The sequence below is a fragment of the Ahaetulla prasina genome, chromosome 4, assembly GCF_028640845.1.
Source record: "Ahaetulla prasina isolate Xishuangbanna chromosome 4, ASM2864084v1, whole genome shotgun sequence".
NCBI classification, from domain to species: Eukaryota; Metazoa; Chordata; class Lepidosauria; order Squamata; family Colubridae; genus Ahaetulla; species Ahaetulla prasina.
In genome coordinates, this window is record NC_080542.1 from 146480569 (window position 1) to 146499451 (window position 18883).

The 18883-nt window shown below is 42.3% G+C and overlaps 1 protein-coding gene across 1 annotated transcript in view; it reads right to left on the bottom strand.

Annotated features, from left to right (window-relative positions):
* Window positions 1-18883, bottom strand: part of OBSCN (obscurin, cytoskeletal calmodulin and titin-interacting RhoGEF) — a 266194-nt gene that overhangs the window by 188676 nt on the left and 58635 nt on the right. The window contains exons 25-35 of the mRNA XM_058182772.1: window positions 17986-18255; window positions 15323-15589; window positions 14466-14732; window positions 13347-13459; window positions 12624-12777; window positions 10374-10535; window positions 8085-8189; window positions 6949-7215; window positions 6148-6417; window positions 4650-4916; window positions 3587-3856 (exon numbers count right to left, since the gene is read on the bottom strand). Coding sequence (XP_058038755.1) covers window positions 3587-3856; window positions 4650-4916; window positions 6148-6417; window positions 6949-7215; window positions 8085-8189; window positions 10374-10535; window positions 12624-12777; window positions 13347-13459; window positions 14466-14732; window positions 15323-15589; window positions 17986-18255 — 2412 coding nt within the window. The remainder of the gene's footprint in view (window positions 1-3586; window positions 3857-4649; window positions 4917-6147; window positions 6418-6948; window positions 7216-8084; window positions 8190-10373; window positions 10536-12623; window positions 12778-13346; window positions 13460-14465; window positions 14733-15322; window positions 15590-17985; window positions 18256-18883) is intronic.

Sequence of the window (18883 nt, forward strand, 5' to 3'; positions counted from 1 at the left end):
CCAGCTGCCCATTGACTTTGCTCTTCAGAAGATCTCAAAAGGGAATCACATGACCCCAGGACACTGCAACGATTATAAATATGAACCAGTTGCCAAGCATCCAAATTCTGATCACTTGACCAGAGGATGCTGCAACGATCGTAAGTGTGAAAAACATTCCTAAGCCACTTTTTTCAGTGCCATTGTAACTTCAAATGGTAACTATTGTCCTCCGAGGACTACTTATAAGTTCTTCGTTCTACAGACAATATGTATTCCCTTCCTAATTAGCTTGTGTTTCCTTACTTAGGCAACTAAATAAAGTTTAAACGCTGGCTGAAATATTGTACATGGTCCTTTCCCAGGCTTATGGGAAGATTCACATTTACTCAGATCAGTGGTGGGTTGCTTCCGGTTCGCACTGGTTCCAAAGAACCGGTAGTAAAAATCTGCCATCATTCGGAGAACCGGTAGTCACGGCTGGCTGGCCACACCCCTGAACCGGTCCCCCGCCTGGCATGTTCATCACCACCATGTTCTTGCGCATGTGCATCCCATAGCCTTGCAAGTCCAATGGGATGCGCATGTGCAAAGAACATGGGGACGATGCCGGTACTTTTTGGCAGCCCGCTGAGAAAGCGGCTGGCAAAAAAGCCTTTTTGGAAGCTTTCTAGCAGCAGTAGCTGGCTGGGGGCCTCTGAAAACTCGGGTCAGCTTGCCTTCCCATCTCTGGACCAGCCGCCGTGGAAGGTAAGCAGGCAAAAAAAGAAGGTAAGCAGGTGGTGGGGGAGGAAGGCGGACAAGCGGGCTTGGCCACGGGGACCACCGGGAAGGCAGGCAAGCATGGCAGGGCCACCTGGCTAGCTAGCTCCCTTCCCCGTGGCCCTGCCATGCTCGCCTGCATTCCGGCCCAGCCAGTAAGTGGGCGGGCGGCCCTTTGGGGTGATGGAGCCGCTATGCTGGAGGTGAGGGGGCAGCGACAGAGGCGGTACTGGGGGAGGGCAGCCAGATGTCACACACACACACACACACACACACACACACACACACACACACACACATACACACACGAGAGCTGGAAGACGTTTCCTTAGATCTACCCCAAGTCATTGTTGGAGCATCAGAGATCTACGAAAACGTCTCCCAGCTCTTCACGATCGACTTTAAGAGTGGCGAGCCCCCGCCTCTGCAGCATCGGACATGTGACTGAGTGGGCGTGGCCAAGTTGATGTCACTCACAGCAAGGTGCCGCCCCCACCTCGCCCTGAGTGACTTCAAGTTGGCCATGACCACTCGGTCACATGACCACCAAGCCACGTCCACCAAATAAGCCACGCCCACAGAACCAGTAGTTAAAAATTTTGGAACCCACCCCTCACACAGATCCGAATGAATGTATCACTTAGAGAGAACTGGGATCTATTTCTTTGTCCATTCTCTTGACATTGTGCAAAACAACCTTTTCGAAGTTCCAGATGTGGGATGAGTAACATGGTGTGTACCTGAAAGATCCGGCATTTATTCATCAATAAATAGCCATTTGTTTACTGACCGTTCAAAGTTACAATGGCACTGAAAATGTGACCTGACCATTTTCACACTTACAACCATTGCAACATCCGCTGTGGTCACGTGAACAAAATTCAGACGCTTGGCAGCTGACTTATAGTTATGACTGTTGCAGTGTCCCAGGGTCACATGATCCCTGTTTGCGACCTTCTGACAAGCAAAGTCAACGGGGAAGCCAGATTCACTTAATAACTGTGTGACTGACTTAACGTAGTAAGTTAGTCACGTGGTTGTGTGACTGCAGTAATTCTCTTTGTAACTGTGGCAAGAAATGTCGTAAAATGGGGCAAAATTCATTTAACAAATGTTTCACTTAGCTACAGAAGTTTGGAACTCAGTTGTGGTCGTAAGTTGAGGACTATCTGTTGTATATGTATGCATATTGGCATATCCACAGAAGTGTGTGTGTGTGCACACGTGCACATACAAAATGATTTTAATAGACAATAGGCCATCCAGAGGGTCTGAAATTTTTAGTTCTTCTAGATGGGGAAGAAGATAAGAAAAAAAATTGAGCATGGGGCAGCATGAGGGGCCTGAAGCAGAGATTACAACCAAGACTATCACTAGACCAACAACCAAACCATAAACAACAGCCCAAACTACCGACACTAGAGGAAATGGCCAGGGTACACCTCTAATAAATAAAAAAAATAAACACAGACAATCAAAGAATAAACAACAGCCTAAGTGCGCCAGTTGCGCCCCTTTCTAGACCGGGATGCCTTATGCACAGTCACTCACGCCCTCGTGACGTCTCGCCTGGATTACTGCAATGCTCTCTACATGGGGCTCCCCTTGAGGGGCATCCGGAGGCTTCAGTTAGTCCAGAATGCGGCTGCGCGGGTGATAGAGGGAGCCCCTCGTGGCTCCCGTGTGACACCTATCCTGCGCAGACTGCACTGGCTACCTGTGGCCTTCCGGGTGCGCTTCAAGGTGTTGGTGACAATCTTTAAAGCGCTCTATGGCATAGGGCTGGGCTATTTACGGGACCGCCTACTGCTACCAAATACCTCTCACCGACCCGTGCGCTCTCACAGAGAGGGACTCCTCAGGGTGCCATCAGCTAGGCAGTGCCGTCTGGCGACACCCAGGGGAAGGGCCTTCTCTGTGGGGGCTCCCACCCTCTGGAACGAACTCCCTCCAGGACTTCGTCAACTTCCGGACCTCCGAACCTTTCGTCGCGAGCTTAAAACACACTTATTCATCTGCGCGGGACTGGATTAGATTTTAAAGTTACTGGTTTTAAGGGGTTTTTATTATTTATACTGTTTTTAATAATTTGGCAATAGAATAAGTTTTTTAATCTGTATTTATATGTATTTTAACTGCCTGTGAACCGCCCTGAGTCCTTAGGGAGATAGGGCGGTATATAAATTTGAAAAATAAATAAATAAATAAATAAATAAATAAATAAATAAATAAATAAATAAATAAATAAATAAATAAATAAGAAAGAAACTAATCAACACTGATAGGGCAAGCCACTTGAATAAATAACCAGAGAATAAACCCCACTCCCTTCTAGCACTGATGTTACATAGTTGGGTGATCAGATGTCTTCAAGAAAACAACCAAAGTCAGAGAGCACCAAAAATCCCACTGTCCTTCTCTTACTCTTCTTACTACTACTACTCCTTCTCCCCCTTCCCCTTCTCCTCTTCCTCCTTATCCTCCACTCTGAAAACCCCACTCCCTTCTAACATTGATGATATTACCTAATTGGGTAATGAGATAACTTCAAGAAAACAACCAAGCTCAGAAAGAATTGAGGGCCCCACAGTCCCTCTCCTTCTTCTTCTCCTCCTCCTCCTCTCTGTAAATTCCACTCTCTTCTAGCAACGATGATGTTACCTAATTCAGTCATGAAATGTCTTCAAGAAAATAACCAAGCTCAGAGAGCACCAAGGACCCACCTGCCTGAAGCTCTCCCAAGGTGTGCCCATAGATTTCATCTGTCAAGATGGAAACAGGTTACCTCAAGGCCACTAAGCTGCCTCCTCAGACCTCAAAAACATTGGAAGAAGTAGAAACTCACCTTTCACCTTCAGCCGGGCGCTCTCAGAAATTTTCTTCTGAACTTTGATGGACACTGTCCCACTGTCTTCTGGCGTGACATGCTTCAGCGTCAGGCTATGGGACTTGCCCAAATGCTTTATTTCATTGAAGTTGTTGGGGAAGAGATGGGTATCGTTGAGGAACCATTCAACATCCTCACAATCTTCAGACAACTCGCAGGAGAAGGTGGCCAAGCTCTCTTCGTCAACCTCCACATCCTGCAGATGTTTGGTGATCTCCACTTTGCGTTCTATGGCAAGGAAGGAGAAGTCAAGAGGACACTGCTCCATTTCGTACACAGCTTGGTCACTGCTTCCACACGTTGTAACACACATAGAGCCAGTTTGGTCTCGTGGTTAAGGCACCAGGCTAGAAAGCAGGAGACCATGAGTTCAAGTTCCAGCTTAATCATGAAAGCCAGCTAGCTGACTTTGGGACAATCACCAGGAGACCCTGAGTTCTAGTCCCACCTTAGGCATGACAACCAGCTGGGAGACCTTGGGCCAATCACGAGGAGATGGTGAGTTCTAGTCCTACTTTAGACATGAAAGCCAACTGGGTAACTTGGGCCAATCACCAGGAGATGGTGAGTTCTAGTCCCACTTTAGGCACGAAAGCCTAAGGGAGACTTTGGGCCAATCACCAAGAGATGGTGAGATCTAATCCTGTGTTAGACACCAAAGCCAGCTGGGTGATTTTGGAACAATCACCAAGAGACTGAGAGTTCTAGTCCCACTAAAGTGGGACTAACCCTAACCCTAACCCTAACCCTAACCCTAACCCACTAAAGTAGGACTAGAACTCTCAGTCTCTGGGTGATTGTTCCAAAATCACCCAGCTGGCTTTGGTGTCTAACACACCAGGTGTCTAGGCATGAAACCAGCTGGGTGATTTTGGGCCAATCACTGGGAAAAGTGATTCTAATCCCTCTTTAGGCATGAAAGCCAGCTAGGGCCAATCTCCAGGAGACAGTGAGTTCTAGTCCACCCCTTCTGGTCTCCTACATAAGATCAGTCCTGAAAGGTCCCATCCCATCAACCTACCCAAAATGGTCAATGTGGCTTTCGTCTCTGCGCTTCCGGCTTTGCATCGGTAGACACCTGTATCCCCGACGGTCAACCTCAAGATTTTGAGCTCAGCTGTGAACTTCTCCCTCTTCATCTTAAATTTCTCAGAAGGTTCCAGCAATGTGTGATTCCTATACCACTCAACCTCCTTTGGGGATGGCTTGAAGTCACAAGAGAGGACCACCGAATGGGTTTCCAGGACCGTCCTGTCTTCTAGAGGTCTGGTGAAGGTCACTGGAATATCTACAGAGAAAACATTAAGAAAGTCACTTTCAAAACCAAGAAGATTCATGTGAAGACTGATTAAACTGTGAATCATTCTCTTCCAACTAGAATCATTGTGGTTCCTCAAAAGCTCCATCATTTTATGAACTTGGCACCTCCAAGCATTTTTCAACTATAATTCCCAGAACTTCACCCAGTTTGAGGCCATGCAGGCTCATAATCTGAGAAATTATTCCCTGATTTGTGTAGTTCTCTACAACAATTGTGATGTACAGTTTTGGAGTGGATTTCTTTTTATCATTGCTTCCTCTGTAGTTTCAAAGAGATGCATCTTCCAAATCTTGAAAAACCCTTGAAAACTTTGCCTAGTTGATGTTCTTCAAAGGGGTTACCATCGCTAATACTTTCCAGTTTGAAAAATAAATAAGGTGGCTACCAAAATTTTGATTCATTATTGAATCTTTTACCAAATCAAATCTGAATTGAATCTATTTATTCTACTCATACAAGAGAATCTTTTTGCTAAGGATTAAACTGTGGGATTCTCATGGGTGTCAAACTCGTGTCATCATTTTGCCGTCATGTGACGTATCGCGATGTTTTTTTCCTTCGCGGAGCTGGGATGGGCGTGGCCTGTGTGTGACACAACTGGCTCATGGGCCATCAGTTTGACACCCCTGCTGTAACTGGACTAGAACTCCACGGTCATTTCCAACTTTATTACAGATAGTCCTTGACTTACAACAGTTCATTAAATGAACTGTTCAAAGTTACAGTGGCACTGAAAAAAGTGACTTATGACCATTTTTCACACTTACAGCATCCCCATGGTCACATGATCAAAATTCAGACACTTGATAACTAACTCATATTTATGATGGTTGCAATGTCCTAGGATCCTCTTTTGTGACTTTCTGACAACAAAGTCAGAAGGGGAAGCCAGGTTTCTCTTAACAACCGCATTACTAACTTAACAATTGCAGTGGTTCTCTTAACAACTGTGGCAATAAAGTTAGTCAAATGGGGCAAAATTCATTTAACAAATGTTTCAGAAGTTTTTGGGTCAATTTTGGTCAGGTCGAGGGCTACCTGTATTCTATTCTGTTCTGTTCTGTTTCATTCTACTCAATAAATTCTATTCTATTCTATTCTATTCTATTCTATTCTATTCTATTCTATTCTATTCAATAAACTCCGTTCTATTCTATTATTTCTATATTACCACCACCCACAAAGTCTTCCCCCTTACCTTTGACCACCAGATCAGCCAAGGATTTGGACTTGCCAATGGCAAATTGGATGGTGCCTGTCATGTCCACATTGGTTTTCCTCAAGATTAGCCGGTGGATTTTCCCCTCTTGTTCTATGATGACATTTGGGCCCTTCTGTAGTACTTCCCCACGGAGAGACCATTTGGGGGGCTTCACTGAGTGGATAGAGATTTCGCACTCAAAGCGGGCTTCGGCTGGTTCCATCACCTCCACGTCTCTCAGCTCCTTCACGATGTTGATGGTTTGTTCTGAAGAGAAATAATGGAAGACAGAGTCGATCAGTAGGTCATCACTGTTGGAGCATGGGGATTTAGTCTCCCCAAGTTCTTCAAGTCATCATTGTTGACCCAAAAAGAATTTTCTAAGATACAAGTAGTCCTCGACTTACAATTATTCATTTAGTGACTGTTCAAAGTTAAAATGGCACTGAAAAAAGTGTGTTGTGACCATTTTTAACATGACCATTACAGTATCCACATGGTCACATGATCAAAATTCAGATGTTTGGCAACTGACTCATATTTATGACGGTTGCAATGTCCTGGGGTCATGGTATCACCTTTTGCGAACTTCAGACAAATAAAATCAATAGTGAAGCCAGATTCACTTAACAACCATGTGACTAACTTAACAACTGCAGCAATTCACTTAACAACCATGGCGAGAAAGGTTGTAAAATGGGGCAAAACTTAACGATTGTGTCATTTAGCAACAAAAATTTTGGGCTCAATTGTAGTCGTAAGTTGACTACTATGTGTACAAGTGAGAACAGGATGTACCTTCTACATAGAACTGAGCACTGCTCTTATCATCCACGGCATCGCAGGTGTAAATCCCTTCATCCTCAAACTCGGTCTCATTGATGATAAGTTTCCGGTAAATCCCATCGCTCACCATCTCGTACTTCTCACCGGGATGGAGTTCTCGGTCTCCTTTGAACCACTTAACGATGGCATTCGGACGAGAAACTTGGCACTCCATAAAACCTCGGTGTCTTTCAATGGCAATCTTCACCCGGAGGGGTTTAATGATTTTGACCGGTAGTTCTGAAGGAGGAGAACAGAAGAATAGAATAGAATAGAATAGAATAGAATAGAATTTTATTGGCCAAGTGTGAAGGTCATTGATGTAACTTTGCAGGGAATTCAGTGTGGATAATACAGGTACCCTTTTTCCCTAAAAATAAGACATCCCCTGATAATAAGCCCAATCGAGTTTTTGAGCGCATGCACTAAAATAAGCCCTCCCTGAAAATATTTAAATGGATGCGCAGCTAGTCCCTGCCATTATATCTGGTTAAGGCTAGAAAGACAGAGCTGGAAATCAGGTAAGACAGCATGAGGAGCCCCATCTTGCTCCATGCACCCCAAAATAATAAGACCTCCCTGAAAATAAGGCCAAGTGCTTATTTTGGGGTTCAAAAAAATATAAGACAATGTCTTATTTTCGGAAAAACATGGTAGTTCTTGACTTATGACCATTTATTTAGAGACTGTTAGAAGTTACAACACTGAAAAAAGTGACTTATGGTCATTTTTCACACTTACAACCATCGCAGCATCCCCATGATCACATGATCAAGATTCAAACGCTTGGCAACTAACTCATAATTATGATAGTTGCAGTGTCCCAGGGTCACTGCACTCTTGCAACCTTCTACAAGCAAATTCAATGGGAAATCCAGATTTCCTTAACAACTGTGTAACTGTGTAACTGTGTGATTCTCTGATTTTCTTAACAACTGTGGTGAGAAAGTTCGTAAAATGGGACAAAATTTTCTTAGCAACTGTCTTGCTCTGCAACAGAAATTTGGGGGTCAATTGTGGTCATAAAACAAGGACTATCTGTAGCTAGTTTGAGGATACACTTTCTGGAAAAAAAAATGAGTTCATTGAATTATGAAGTCACTCCTTACCTTTGACTTTAAGTTGAGCTCGTGATTCTGCAGTTTCAGCCACAAATTTTATTTCTGCGGAATCCTGCAACTCCACACTGCGGTAAACCAGGGTGTGACTTTTCCCTGCACACAAAAAGAAGTCTCCAAGTTACAGGTCATCCATGATTCATCCGTCAAACAAGTAAAAGTCATCCAAATTAAGACAAAAGCTCGCCACTCACTTTGGCAGAACCATCTCCCCGTTTAAGGAACAGCCAAGATTATAGAATAACAGAGTTGGAAGGGACCTTGGAGGTCTTCTAGTCCAAACCCCGTTCAAGCAGGAGACTATTCTATTTCAGACAAATGTTTGTCCAATATCTTCTTGAAAACCTTCAGTGATGGAGAACCCACAACAGAATAACAAAATAACAGAATAGCAGAAAAACAGAAAAACAGAACAACAGAGTTGGAAGGAACCTTGGAGATCTTCTAGTCCAAATCCCTACTCAGAACCTATACCATTCCTAACAAATGATTGTCCAGTTTCTTCTTAAAAGCTACTCATGCAGCAAGGAAGGAGAGGATTATGGTTACTGTTCCTTCCTTCTCTGGTGATGTGGGGTCAGCATGTAAAAAGGACCCTTGAGCATAATTAGTGGTGACTGCTGCCATTATAAAGGTAGTCTTCAACTTACAATATTTCATTTAGTGACCATTTGAACTTATGACAGTGAAAAAATGACTTATAAACCAATTTCAAACCCTCCAACCATTGCAGAATCCCGATGCTCACATGATCACAATTCAGACACTTGACAACTGACTCATATTTATGATGGTTGCCGTATCATGGGTCATGTGATCATCTTTTGTGACCATCTGACAAGCAAAGTCTATGGGAAAGCCAAAATCACTAACAACCTTGTGCCTAACTTAACACCTGCAGTGATTCACATAACAATTGTGGCAAGAAAGGTTGTAAAATGGGACAAAACTCCCTTAACAAATATCTCACTTAGCAAGAGAAATTTGGGGCTCAATTATGGCCATAAACTAAGGACTACCTGTACTGCATGTTTGTGTAATATTGTCACCCAGTCAGCGAGATGTTCAAATTGGATTTGGTCTTCTTATCCAGCTATCAAATTCCACCCAAGGAGCTGAGATAGGCAGGTGTATATGTTTGATGGTGTCAAAGGTTCTGTCGCAGATTGTAAGCTGTTCCAAGTCAAACTGCCTTCTGCAGTTGACTGATAGGGATGTTGTCAATGGCAATGATGCATTATTAATGTTGTTTGCACCATCAGCCAGATGTTTAGACTGGATTTTGTCTTTTATCTACCTCTTGTGTCTTTCCCAAGGATCTGGGATAGGTAGTTGTTGTCATTCTCATCAGAGCATGAAAGCTATTCCGAATAAAGATGCCTTTTGGAATTGACCGACAAGGATTTTTTTAATGCCCATCAGTCAATTGCAAATGGTGACTTAACGTGAATTAAGAGATCTTTAACATTGAGACCTTTAACATCATCAAACATAAACATCCTAATATTATCATGGATTATGAAATATGTGCAAACAAACCATCAAACTCAGAGAGTACCAAGAAAACCACAGAAAGAGAAACCCAGATAAGCAGGGATTATCCCAATAATCAAGCAGAAAACAATATCTTAATCAAGGAACCAACAAAGAGAAAATCATACTTTCACCAGCAGTGGCAAAGCAAGCTACTGTATATAATTAGGGAGCAAACCTATATTCCCTCACCTAGATGATGTTATCTAGTTGGCTCATGCGATGTCTGCAAGCAAACAACCAAACTAAAGACAGCACAAAGGATCCCACACAAAGATAAGCCTGGATTAACCCCAGACAAACAATCGAACAGAAAACAATATCCTAATCAAGAAGCTCCCAAGGAAATAAACAACCCATCAATCCTGTCAGGGTAAACAACTGTCTATAAAAAGGGAGCAAACTCTATCTTCTTTCACATGGTTGATGTTACCTAGTTGGGTCAGGAGACGTCTGCAAGCAAACATCCAAGCTCAAACAGCACCAAGGACCACAAAAGAGAAACCCAGATAAGCAGGGATTAGCCACAGACAAGCAATCAAGCAGAAAACAATACCCTGATTAAGAAATTACCAGGGGGAAAAAATCCCATACCCGACCAACGCTGTTCTTTTTAGCAGCTGTAGATAAAAAGGGAGCAATCTCCACACTCCCTTAAGGGATGACGTTATCTAGTTGGCTCATGCGATGTCTGCAAACAAACGACCAAGCTCAGAGACCACCACTTTTCAATTCTCTTCTTCCTACCTTCCTGACGTAGTTTGATGTTCTCTCCAGCCCGGATTTTGTTTTTGTTACTGAACCACTGGGTTTGGACATCATCATGTGAAATCTCACAGAGGAAAGAAGCACTTTCTTTTTCATTCACTTCCACGTCTTCCAACGGTTTTACAATCTTGATGTCCCGGGCTGAGGAATCAAAATGAGACATTTTTGTTTAAGGTTAAGGAGTCTGTGTTCCTTGCAGTCATTAGCGTGTGTGGGAAATTATATACAGTTTTATTTTATATATTAGTAGAAAAGAATTAGTAATAGTAAGGAGTGGATTTTGAGGTTTAGCTAGGTGGCCACCAGGAATGGCAGAGAAATTGTTAAGATTATATTTTAATATGAACTTATTATATCTCTATAAGTAGTCCTCAACTTATGACCACAATTGAGCCCAAAATTTTCATTGCTAAGCGAGGCAGCTGTTAAGTGAGTTGCACTTACTCGTGAATCATACAGTTGTTAAATGAATCCGGCTTTCCTCATTTGCTTGTCAGAAGCAAACTGGGAAGGTGATTCATTTAACAACCATGGCAAGATTGTTAAATCAGGCACAACTCACTTAATAGCCACCTTACTCAGCAATGGAAAGTCTGTTCCCAATTGTGGTCGTAAGTCAAGGACTACCTGTATTCACTGATTGCTTCAAGAGTTGGAACGGAGCTGGCTTCAAAAAAGCAGAGATATACTGTCATTCTTAAGGTAAACTTGAATAATATATAATTATAATAATTATAATAATTGAAATGGAAACATTCTCATATCTGACTTGCACTCCTTCACTTATATTACACCCAACTTTCTACTACAAGTAGTCCTTGACTTATGACCACAATTTCTGTTGCTAAGTGAGATAATTGTTAAAGAGAGTTTTGCCCCATTTTATGATCTTTCTTTCCATAGTTGTTAAGTGAAATCACAGCAGTTCTTAAGTTAGTAACATGATTGTGAAGTGAATTTGGCTTCCCCATTGACTCTCCTTGTCAGAAGGTTGCAAAAGGATCTTCACATGACCTCAGGACATGGCAACTGTCATAAATATAAATCAGTTGCCAAGCATTTGAATTTCAGTCATGTGACCATCGGGATGCTGCAATGGTCAGAAGTGTGAACAAAGGTCATAAGTCACTTTTTTCAGCGCCATTGTACCTTTGAACAGTCATTAAGCAAATGGCTGTAAATCAAGGACTACCTGCAAAATGAAACAAACATCTATATCCTGGCGCTGTATATAAATAAATAGGATATCTTGAAAGCTGGGGAAAAATATTTTCACACTGATATAAAGACCAGTGATTGTCAGAACAATAAACAGGTGTAATTTATCCTGATTGCCCACAAAGAAGGCAGCTTTCTCCATTCTGCATTGACAAAGTATAAATAAATGGAGAATTTTGCTTCCTGAAATTACATGTATTTATTTTATTCTTATCCTGACTTTATTACTTCATAAATACCTCAAGGTAGCAAAAATGCTTTTATGTGAGCGATAATAATAATAATAATAATAATAATAATAATAATAATAATAATAATAATAATAATAATAATAATAATAATAATAATAATAATATTTTAATTTGTATACCGCCCTTCTCCCGAAGGACTCAGGCTCATGCGTGGTGCTTCTGCGCATGCACAGAAACCTCTGCACATGCACAGAGCGTCCATGATTGTCCAGGCAGGTGGGCGGAGCCTCCCCTGCTGCCACTACTGGTTCGCCCAAACCGGGGTGAACTGGTAGAAACCCACCACTGCTCCTTTCTCCTCCTCTTTTCCCCACAACAACAACCCTATGAGGTGGGTTGGGCTGGAAGAAAAAGGCTGTCCCAAAGTCATCCAGCTGGCTTTTATACCAAAGGTGGAACTAAAAATCACCATCTCTTGGTAATTGGCCCGAAGTCAGCCAGCCAGCTTTCATGCCTAAGGCGAAACTAGAACTCACCATCTCTTAGTGAACTCACCATCTTCAAAATCACCCAACCAGCATTCATATCAAAGGGGGAACTGGAACTCACCGTTTCTAGGCCTGCACCTTGGACAACACTTTGGAATACATTCAGGAAGAACACATGTGCCTGTGTGTCTAAAAGAATTCTACTGTGATTTAATCTTCTTTTATATTACATACTATTAATCACAGCTCCTAAATTCTCATTCTTTGGATGAAATTCCAAGAAGGGAAACCTGACTCCAACATATTTAGGGATTTAGGGAGAGCATTTGTACCATGGATCTCCAAAACAGCTGAGCTCTTATCATCTACCGCATCACACATGTATGTTCCTTGGTCTTCGTATTCACATGTATGAATGATGAGGCTTCTCTTTGTTCCTCTGGAAGCAATGGCCATCCTTTTACTTGCCCGGATCTCCACTCCGTTCTAAAATCAAGAAGTCCACAGAGGAGTTTATTGACAGAAAATGTTACTGGATCTAAGGTTTGAGATAAGTCCGGAGATACAAATAGTCCTTGACGTACAACCACAATTGAGCAAATAATTTCTATGACTAAGCGAGACACCATTAAATGAATTTTGTTCCATTTTACAACCTTCCTTGCCACAGTCGTTAAGAGAATCACCACAGTCGTTAAGCTAGCAACAGAGTTGTTAAATGAATCTGGCTTCTCCATTGACTTTACCTTTCAGAAGGTCACAAAAGGGGATCATGACCCCAAGACACCACAACCATCATAAATAGGAGTTGGTTTCCAAGTGTCTGAATTTTGAAAACATGACATGGGGATGCTGCAAAGGTTGTGTTAAAAACGATCATATGTTACTTTTTTCAGTGCCCTTGTAACTTTGAACAGTCACTACATGAACAGTTGTAAGTCGAGTACTTGATGTATTCCCATGAAGCTGTGTAGATGCAATCTTACAAGACAGAGGCTCAAGCAACCTCAGACATTGAAGAGAAGTCCACAGCTTATATTTAATAAATTCAATACCTTGCGCCACTTCACTTCCGCGTTGGGCCTGGAAAGTTCGCACTCGAGGGTTACATCATCCTTGTTTTGAACTTTGAGGTCTTTTAAAGGCGTGATGATTTTCACAGGGGATTCTGCCAAGGAGAAATAACATGTAAGCAATTGAAATGTTAGCCATATATCAGGGTAAGTTTCTTAGCCTGGTCTGCCTCTGGCCAAAATAGCATCAGACGCAAAGATACAGTAAATTAATATATTTTACTTGTGCATTAAGTAAAATAGAGGTCACTCCCAGAAATAAGGTGAGAAGATACTTAGAAAAGAGAGAAAGCACATTACAGACAGTTCTCAATTTACAGCCACTTATTTAGTGACTATTCAAAGTTATAATGCATTGAAAAAGGGGACGTGACCGTTTTTTACACTTGCTGTTGTAGCATTCCCACACAACTGTTGTAGCATTCCCATACTTAAGTGATCAGAATTCATGATCCATCATCAGTGTTAGAAGAGGGGGGTTGCAGGTAGGAGGAGGAGGAGGAGGAGGAGGAAGAGAGGGAAAAGACTGGATATTTGCTTGTTTTCTTGCAGACATTTCATGACCCAACTAGGCAACATCATCAGTGCTGGAGGTGAATGGAGTTGTGGAGTGGAGGAGGAGGAGGACTGTGGGGTACTTGGTGCTCTCTGAACTTGGTGGTTTTCTTGCAGACATTTCATGATCCAACTAGATAACATCATCAGTACCATTAGGGAGTGAGATTTGCTCTCATTTTATATACTAGTCACTGCCCCGTCAATGGGAGCGTTTTGGTAGTTCCTTGATTAGGCTGTTCTTTATTGTGTTAGTAATTCTTGTTTGGGATATTATTTATTGCTTGGTGTTAAACTTTGCTTATCTGGGAGTTGTTTGCTTGTCAGGAGGTGTTGTGATCTGTTAACTTTTTAATTGTCTCTCTTAAATGGTGTGTGGATGGTGTTTATCTCTATGTGTCTCTTGATGGCTGATTTGTCTGAATGCCAGGTTTCCTGCAATTCTCCAGCATTTATCTCTGGTTTATCGCTGCATCTGGATATGGTTTGTGTGGCTACAGGTTTGAGGACTACCTGTAATTTAAAAGAGGTTGTCTGAACACCTACCTTTCACATTAAGCCTGCCTGTGGTGTGAATTCCTTCGGCCTTGAAGGAAATAAGAGCTGAATCTTCCAATGTCAAAGATGAGAGCGTCAGTGAGTGCTTCTTCCCTTGGATGGATATCTGGCAGTTGTCCTGTGACTTGAGACGGAGACCATCCTTCATCCAAACTCCTTCCACGTCTTCGTGGGACAATTCCACATTAAAAGTGACCGATTCCTTCTCATGAACATCTGTCGGCTGCAAGCCTTTGATCAGTTTGATGGGTCTCACTAGGAAGATGGATGAGATACGTTCAGATCAAAAATCTCATATACTGGTATATCACTCTTCAGTTGAGAGGAACATAGGATCTCCTGCTCCTCACCACGAAACCAATCAAATTTGCATGCCATTTGGCCTTGTTTGAAAACCATGTCCCCATCATCAATGCTAGAAGAGTTTGCTCTCTGTCTATACTCATTCATTCATTCATTCATTTATTCATTCATTCATTCATTCATTCATTCATTCATTCATTTATGGAATCTTTGGTGCTTTCTAAGCTTGGCTATTTTCTCCCAGACGCCTCATGACCCAACTAGGTGATATCATCAGTTTTAGATGTAACAAGAAACCAGCTCAGAGAGCACCAAGAAGGGATTTCCCAACCATGAGAATTATGAAGGGGTGGAACAACCTTCCTCCTGAAATCCTGGGGTCTCCATCCTTAAAGGTTTGCAAGCAAAAGTTGGACAACTATTGATCTGGGATGGTCCAAGGCTTCCTGGCCTGGTCTAGAAGCTCTCCACTGTCCCCTCCAACATTCTACAATTCTCACAAGGGTTGCATTCCTCAGAATTGGCCCCAAGGGATGACTTACTGTCTACAGTGACCTTGGCTTGCGTCTTGTCATGGAGGGTCTCGCAAGAATAAAACCCACGATCGTCACAGGATGCGCTCTTGATCACCAGGCAGTGCTTTGTCCCCTGGGCCTGAATCTCCAGATTTGCTGTTGGGTGAAGGACACTCGCGTTCTTTGTCCACTTCACCTCTGGGGTCGGCTTGGATAGTTCAACTTCGAGCACAATTGTCTGTTTCTCTTCTACAACTTTGGGCTCCAACTTCTTCACGAATAACACCGGCGCTTCTGATTATGAGAAAAACCAAAAGCATCAGACAGATCAAAAACACAACAGATACAGGTAGTCCTTGACATATGACCACTTGTTTAGCCACTATTCCTAGTTACAACAGCACTGAAAAAAGTGACTTAAGACCAATCCTTGTACTTACAACCATCACAGCATGCCCACAGTGACCTGATCAAAATTTGGATGCTTGGCAACAAGCATGTACAAGTAGTCCTGTCTTACAACTATTCGTTTAATGACCGTATGAAGTTATACGGCACTGAAAAAAGTGTTTTATGACTGTTTTTCACACCTCCAATGGTGCAACCATTGCAGCATCTTCATGGTCAGGTGATCAAAATTCAGACGTTTTGCAAATGGTTTACATTTATGACAATTACAATATCCTGTGATCATTTCATCTGCTTTTGCGACCCTCTGCAAGCAAAGTAAATGGGGAAGCCAGATTCACTTAATAACCGTGTTACTAACTTAACAACTGCAGTGATTCAACTGAACAACTGTTGCAAGAAAGGTAGTAAAATGGGGCAAAAAAAAATCTCTTAACAACTGTCTCACTTAGGAACAGAAATTATGGGCTCAATTTTGGTCATAGGTCGAAGACTACCTATTTTGATGACAGTTGCAGTGTCCCAGGGTCACACGGTCACCATTTTCGACCTTCCCAGCAGGCTTCCATCCAGCACAGTCTATGGGGGAAGCTGGATTTGTTTAACAACCTCAACAATCATTCACTTAATGACTGCAGTGATTTGCTTAACAACCATGATAAAAAAGGTCAAAAAATGTGCCACGATTTGCTTAACAAGCGCCCTTTTTAGCAATGAAAATTATGGTCCCAATTTGTGGTTATAAGTCAAAGACTACCTATATTTAAAGGTGAGAAAACTTTTCACCCAACATTCATATTTTCCTCAACTGGGGAAGCCTTTAAAACTTTCAATTTCTTCTACCATCTTATTTTGAGTAATAGATGGAGGCCCAAAACAAAAGAATGTTTTTATCTAGCCAATCAGGATTTTATGCTGTGTGCTAAGTAGACACACAGAGAGGGATCCATCAAGCATGTACAGATAGATCTCGATTTACAACCAAAATGGAGCACAAACTTTCTCTTGCTAAGCAAGACAGTTGTTTAGTGAGTTTTGCCCCATTTTATGACCTTTCTTCCCACACTTGTTAAGTGAAACACTGCAGTTATTAAGCTAGTTACACGGTTGTTAAGTGAATCTGGTTTCCCATTGACTTGGTTTGGCAAAAGGTCGCAAAAGGGGATCACATGATCCCGGGACACTGCAACCATCATAAATATGAACCAGGAACTTCAAGTGGTCATTAAATGAATGGTTGTAAGTGGGGGACAACCTGTTTTTGCAAACAAGTCACCCAGTGGTGGGATTCAGCCAATTCGGGCCGGTTCGGGTGAACCGGTAGTTAAATTGCTGGCTGGCTCCTCCCCTCCCCTTCCAGGAGTCCCCACGCATCTCATTTTGGCTCCCAGGTAATTGCAGGGAGCCCTACTAGACCCAAAATAGGGCTGGGGGGGCACAGCATGCACCCCCCATGACCCTGTTTTCACTCCCAGGAGGCTTCAGGGAGGCCCAAAGCGGGGGGGGTGCGTCCTCCCCCCTGCAGCCTGTTTTTGCTCCCAGGGGGGTGCAGGAGGCTGAGTGCTGCCTGTCACAGCCCCTGGACACAGCCACCATGGCTACGCCCATCCAGCTAATCATTAGGGCAGAGAACCGGTTGTTAAATTATTTGAATCCCACCACTAAAGTCACCTCTCCCTTGTTAGATCCACCTGACTCACAAGGACAGGAAGGCAGGATGTGTTGTGGGTCCTATCAATTAAGATTATATATATATATGTGGAGAAACCATGAAAAAGGTCTTCTGGTCCTGTCTTTATAGAACAGCATTCACCCTGAGGGGTGGAGAGGTACATGTTTTTTTAATATTATAAGCTGCCCAAAGTCATATTTGTGTGAGTTTGGCTGTCACATAGTTTATAAAATAATAAAATAAAATAAAAACAATGTAAAGTACATTATTACTTTAGTACAAATAATAAAGTACAATAAATAAAAAAATAAAACAAAGTAAAATATAAAAATGAAACAAACTAAAATAAAAAATTAAAATACAATAAAATAAAAAATAAACTAAAATCAAATTAAATAAGATTAAAAAATTAAAATTCAATCAAACTGAATAAGATAAAAAGTTAAAATACAATAAATTAAAAAATAAACAATAAAACAAAATAAAAAAGTAAAATAATAATATAAAATACAATATAAAATAAACAACAGTCAAAACCAACGAGAGAGTATCCAGAAATGAGACCCCACACCTGGACGTTTCCTTCCATCCCTGATGATCCCTGTCTCACCTTCCACTCGGAGGTGGGCCTGGCTCTCTTCTCCCTCGGCTTCAGCTTTGACTTCCCCACTGTCTTGGACCGTCAGTTCGGTGAGGGTGAGGCTATGATGGACATCCCGATGAGAAATGACGTATTTCTTGCTGGCTTCAATTGGGGCGCCGCGGTGGCTCCACTTTACGGATGCGTCGCTGGGGGAGACGGTGCATTCAAAAACCGCCTCTTTGCCTTCTTCTGCCACAACCTTGGAGAGGCCCTTGACAAACTTCACAATGCGAGGTGCTGAAGAGTAGACCAGGATACAATCACATAAAGAGGGGGGGGGGGAGAATGTTCTTTTGTGGATGTTTGAGAGGCCTCCTTAATGTGGTCTCTCAGCTACAGGCCTGAGTTTGTTGGAAAGTGACAATGAGCAATTTCCCAATCAGCGCACATTGCAACTAGCATCGGTGCTACCATGTTTCCCAAAAATATCACCCAACTGGAAAATAAGACCTATCATGATTTTTCAAGATGCTCATAATATAAGCCCTACCCAAAAAAATAAGCCCCAGTTAAGATCATCAGTCAGATAAAAGGATTTTAGTACCACATTTTCCCCAAAATAAGACCAAAAAATCCGAAAATAAGCCGTAATGCATCTTTTGGAGCAAAAATTAATATAAGACCCAGTCTTATTTTGGGGGAAACACCGTAGAAGGGAGTGGGGTTTCCACTCTGTTTATGTACAAGTGGTTTGCTATGGCATATCACTGATATGCAAGTCGCTTGTAGATAAACAGAGAGGAAACCCCACTCCCTTCAAGCCAGTAGTGGGTTGCTACGGGTTCTCCCCAGTTCGTTAGAACCGGTAGTAAACATTTTGAGTAGTTCGGAGAACCGGTAGTAAAAATTCTGCCTGGCCCCGCCC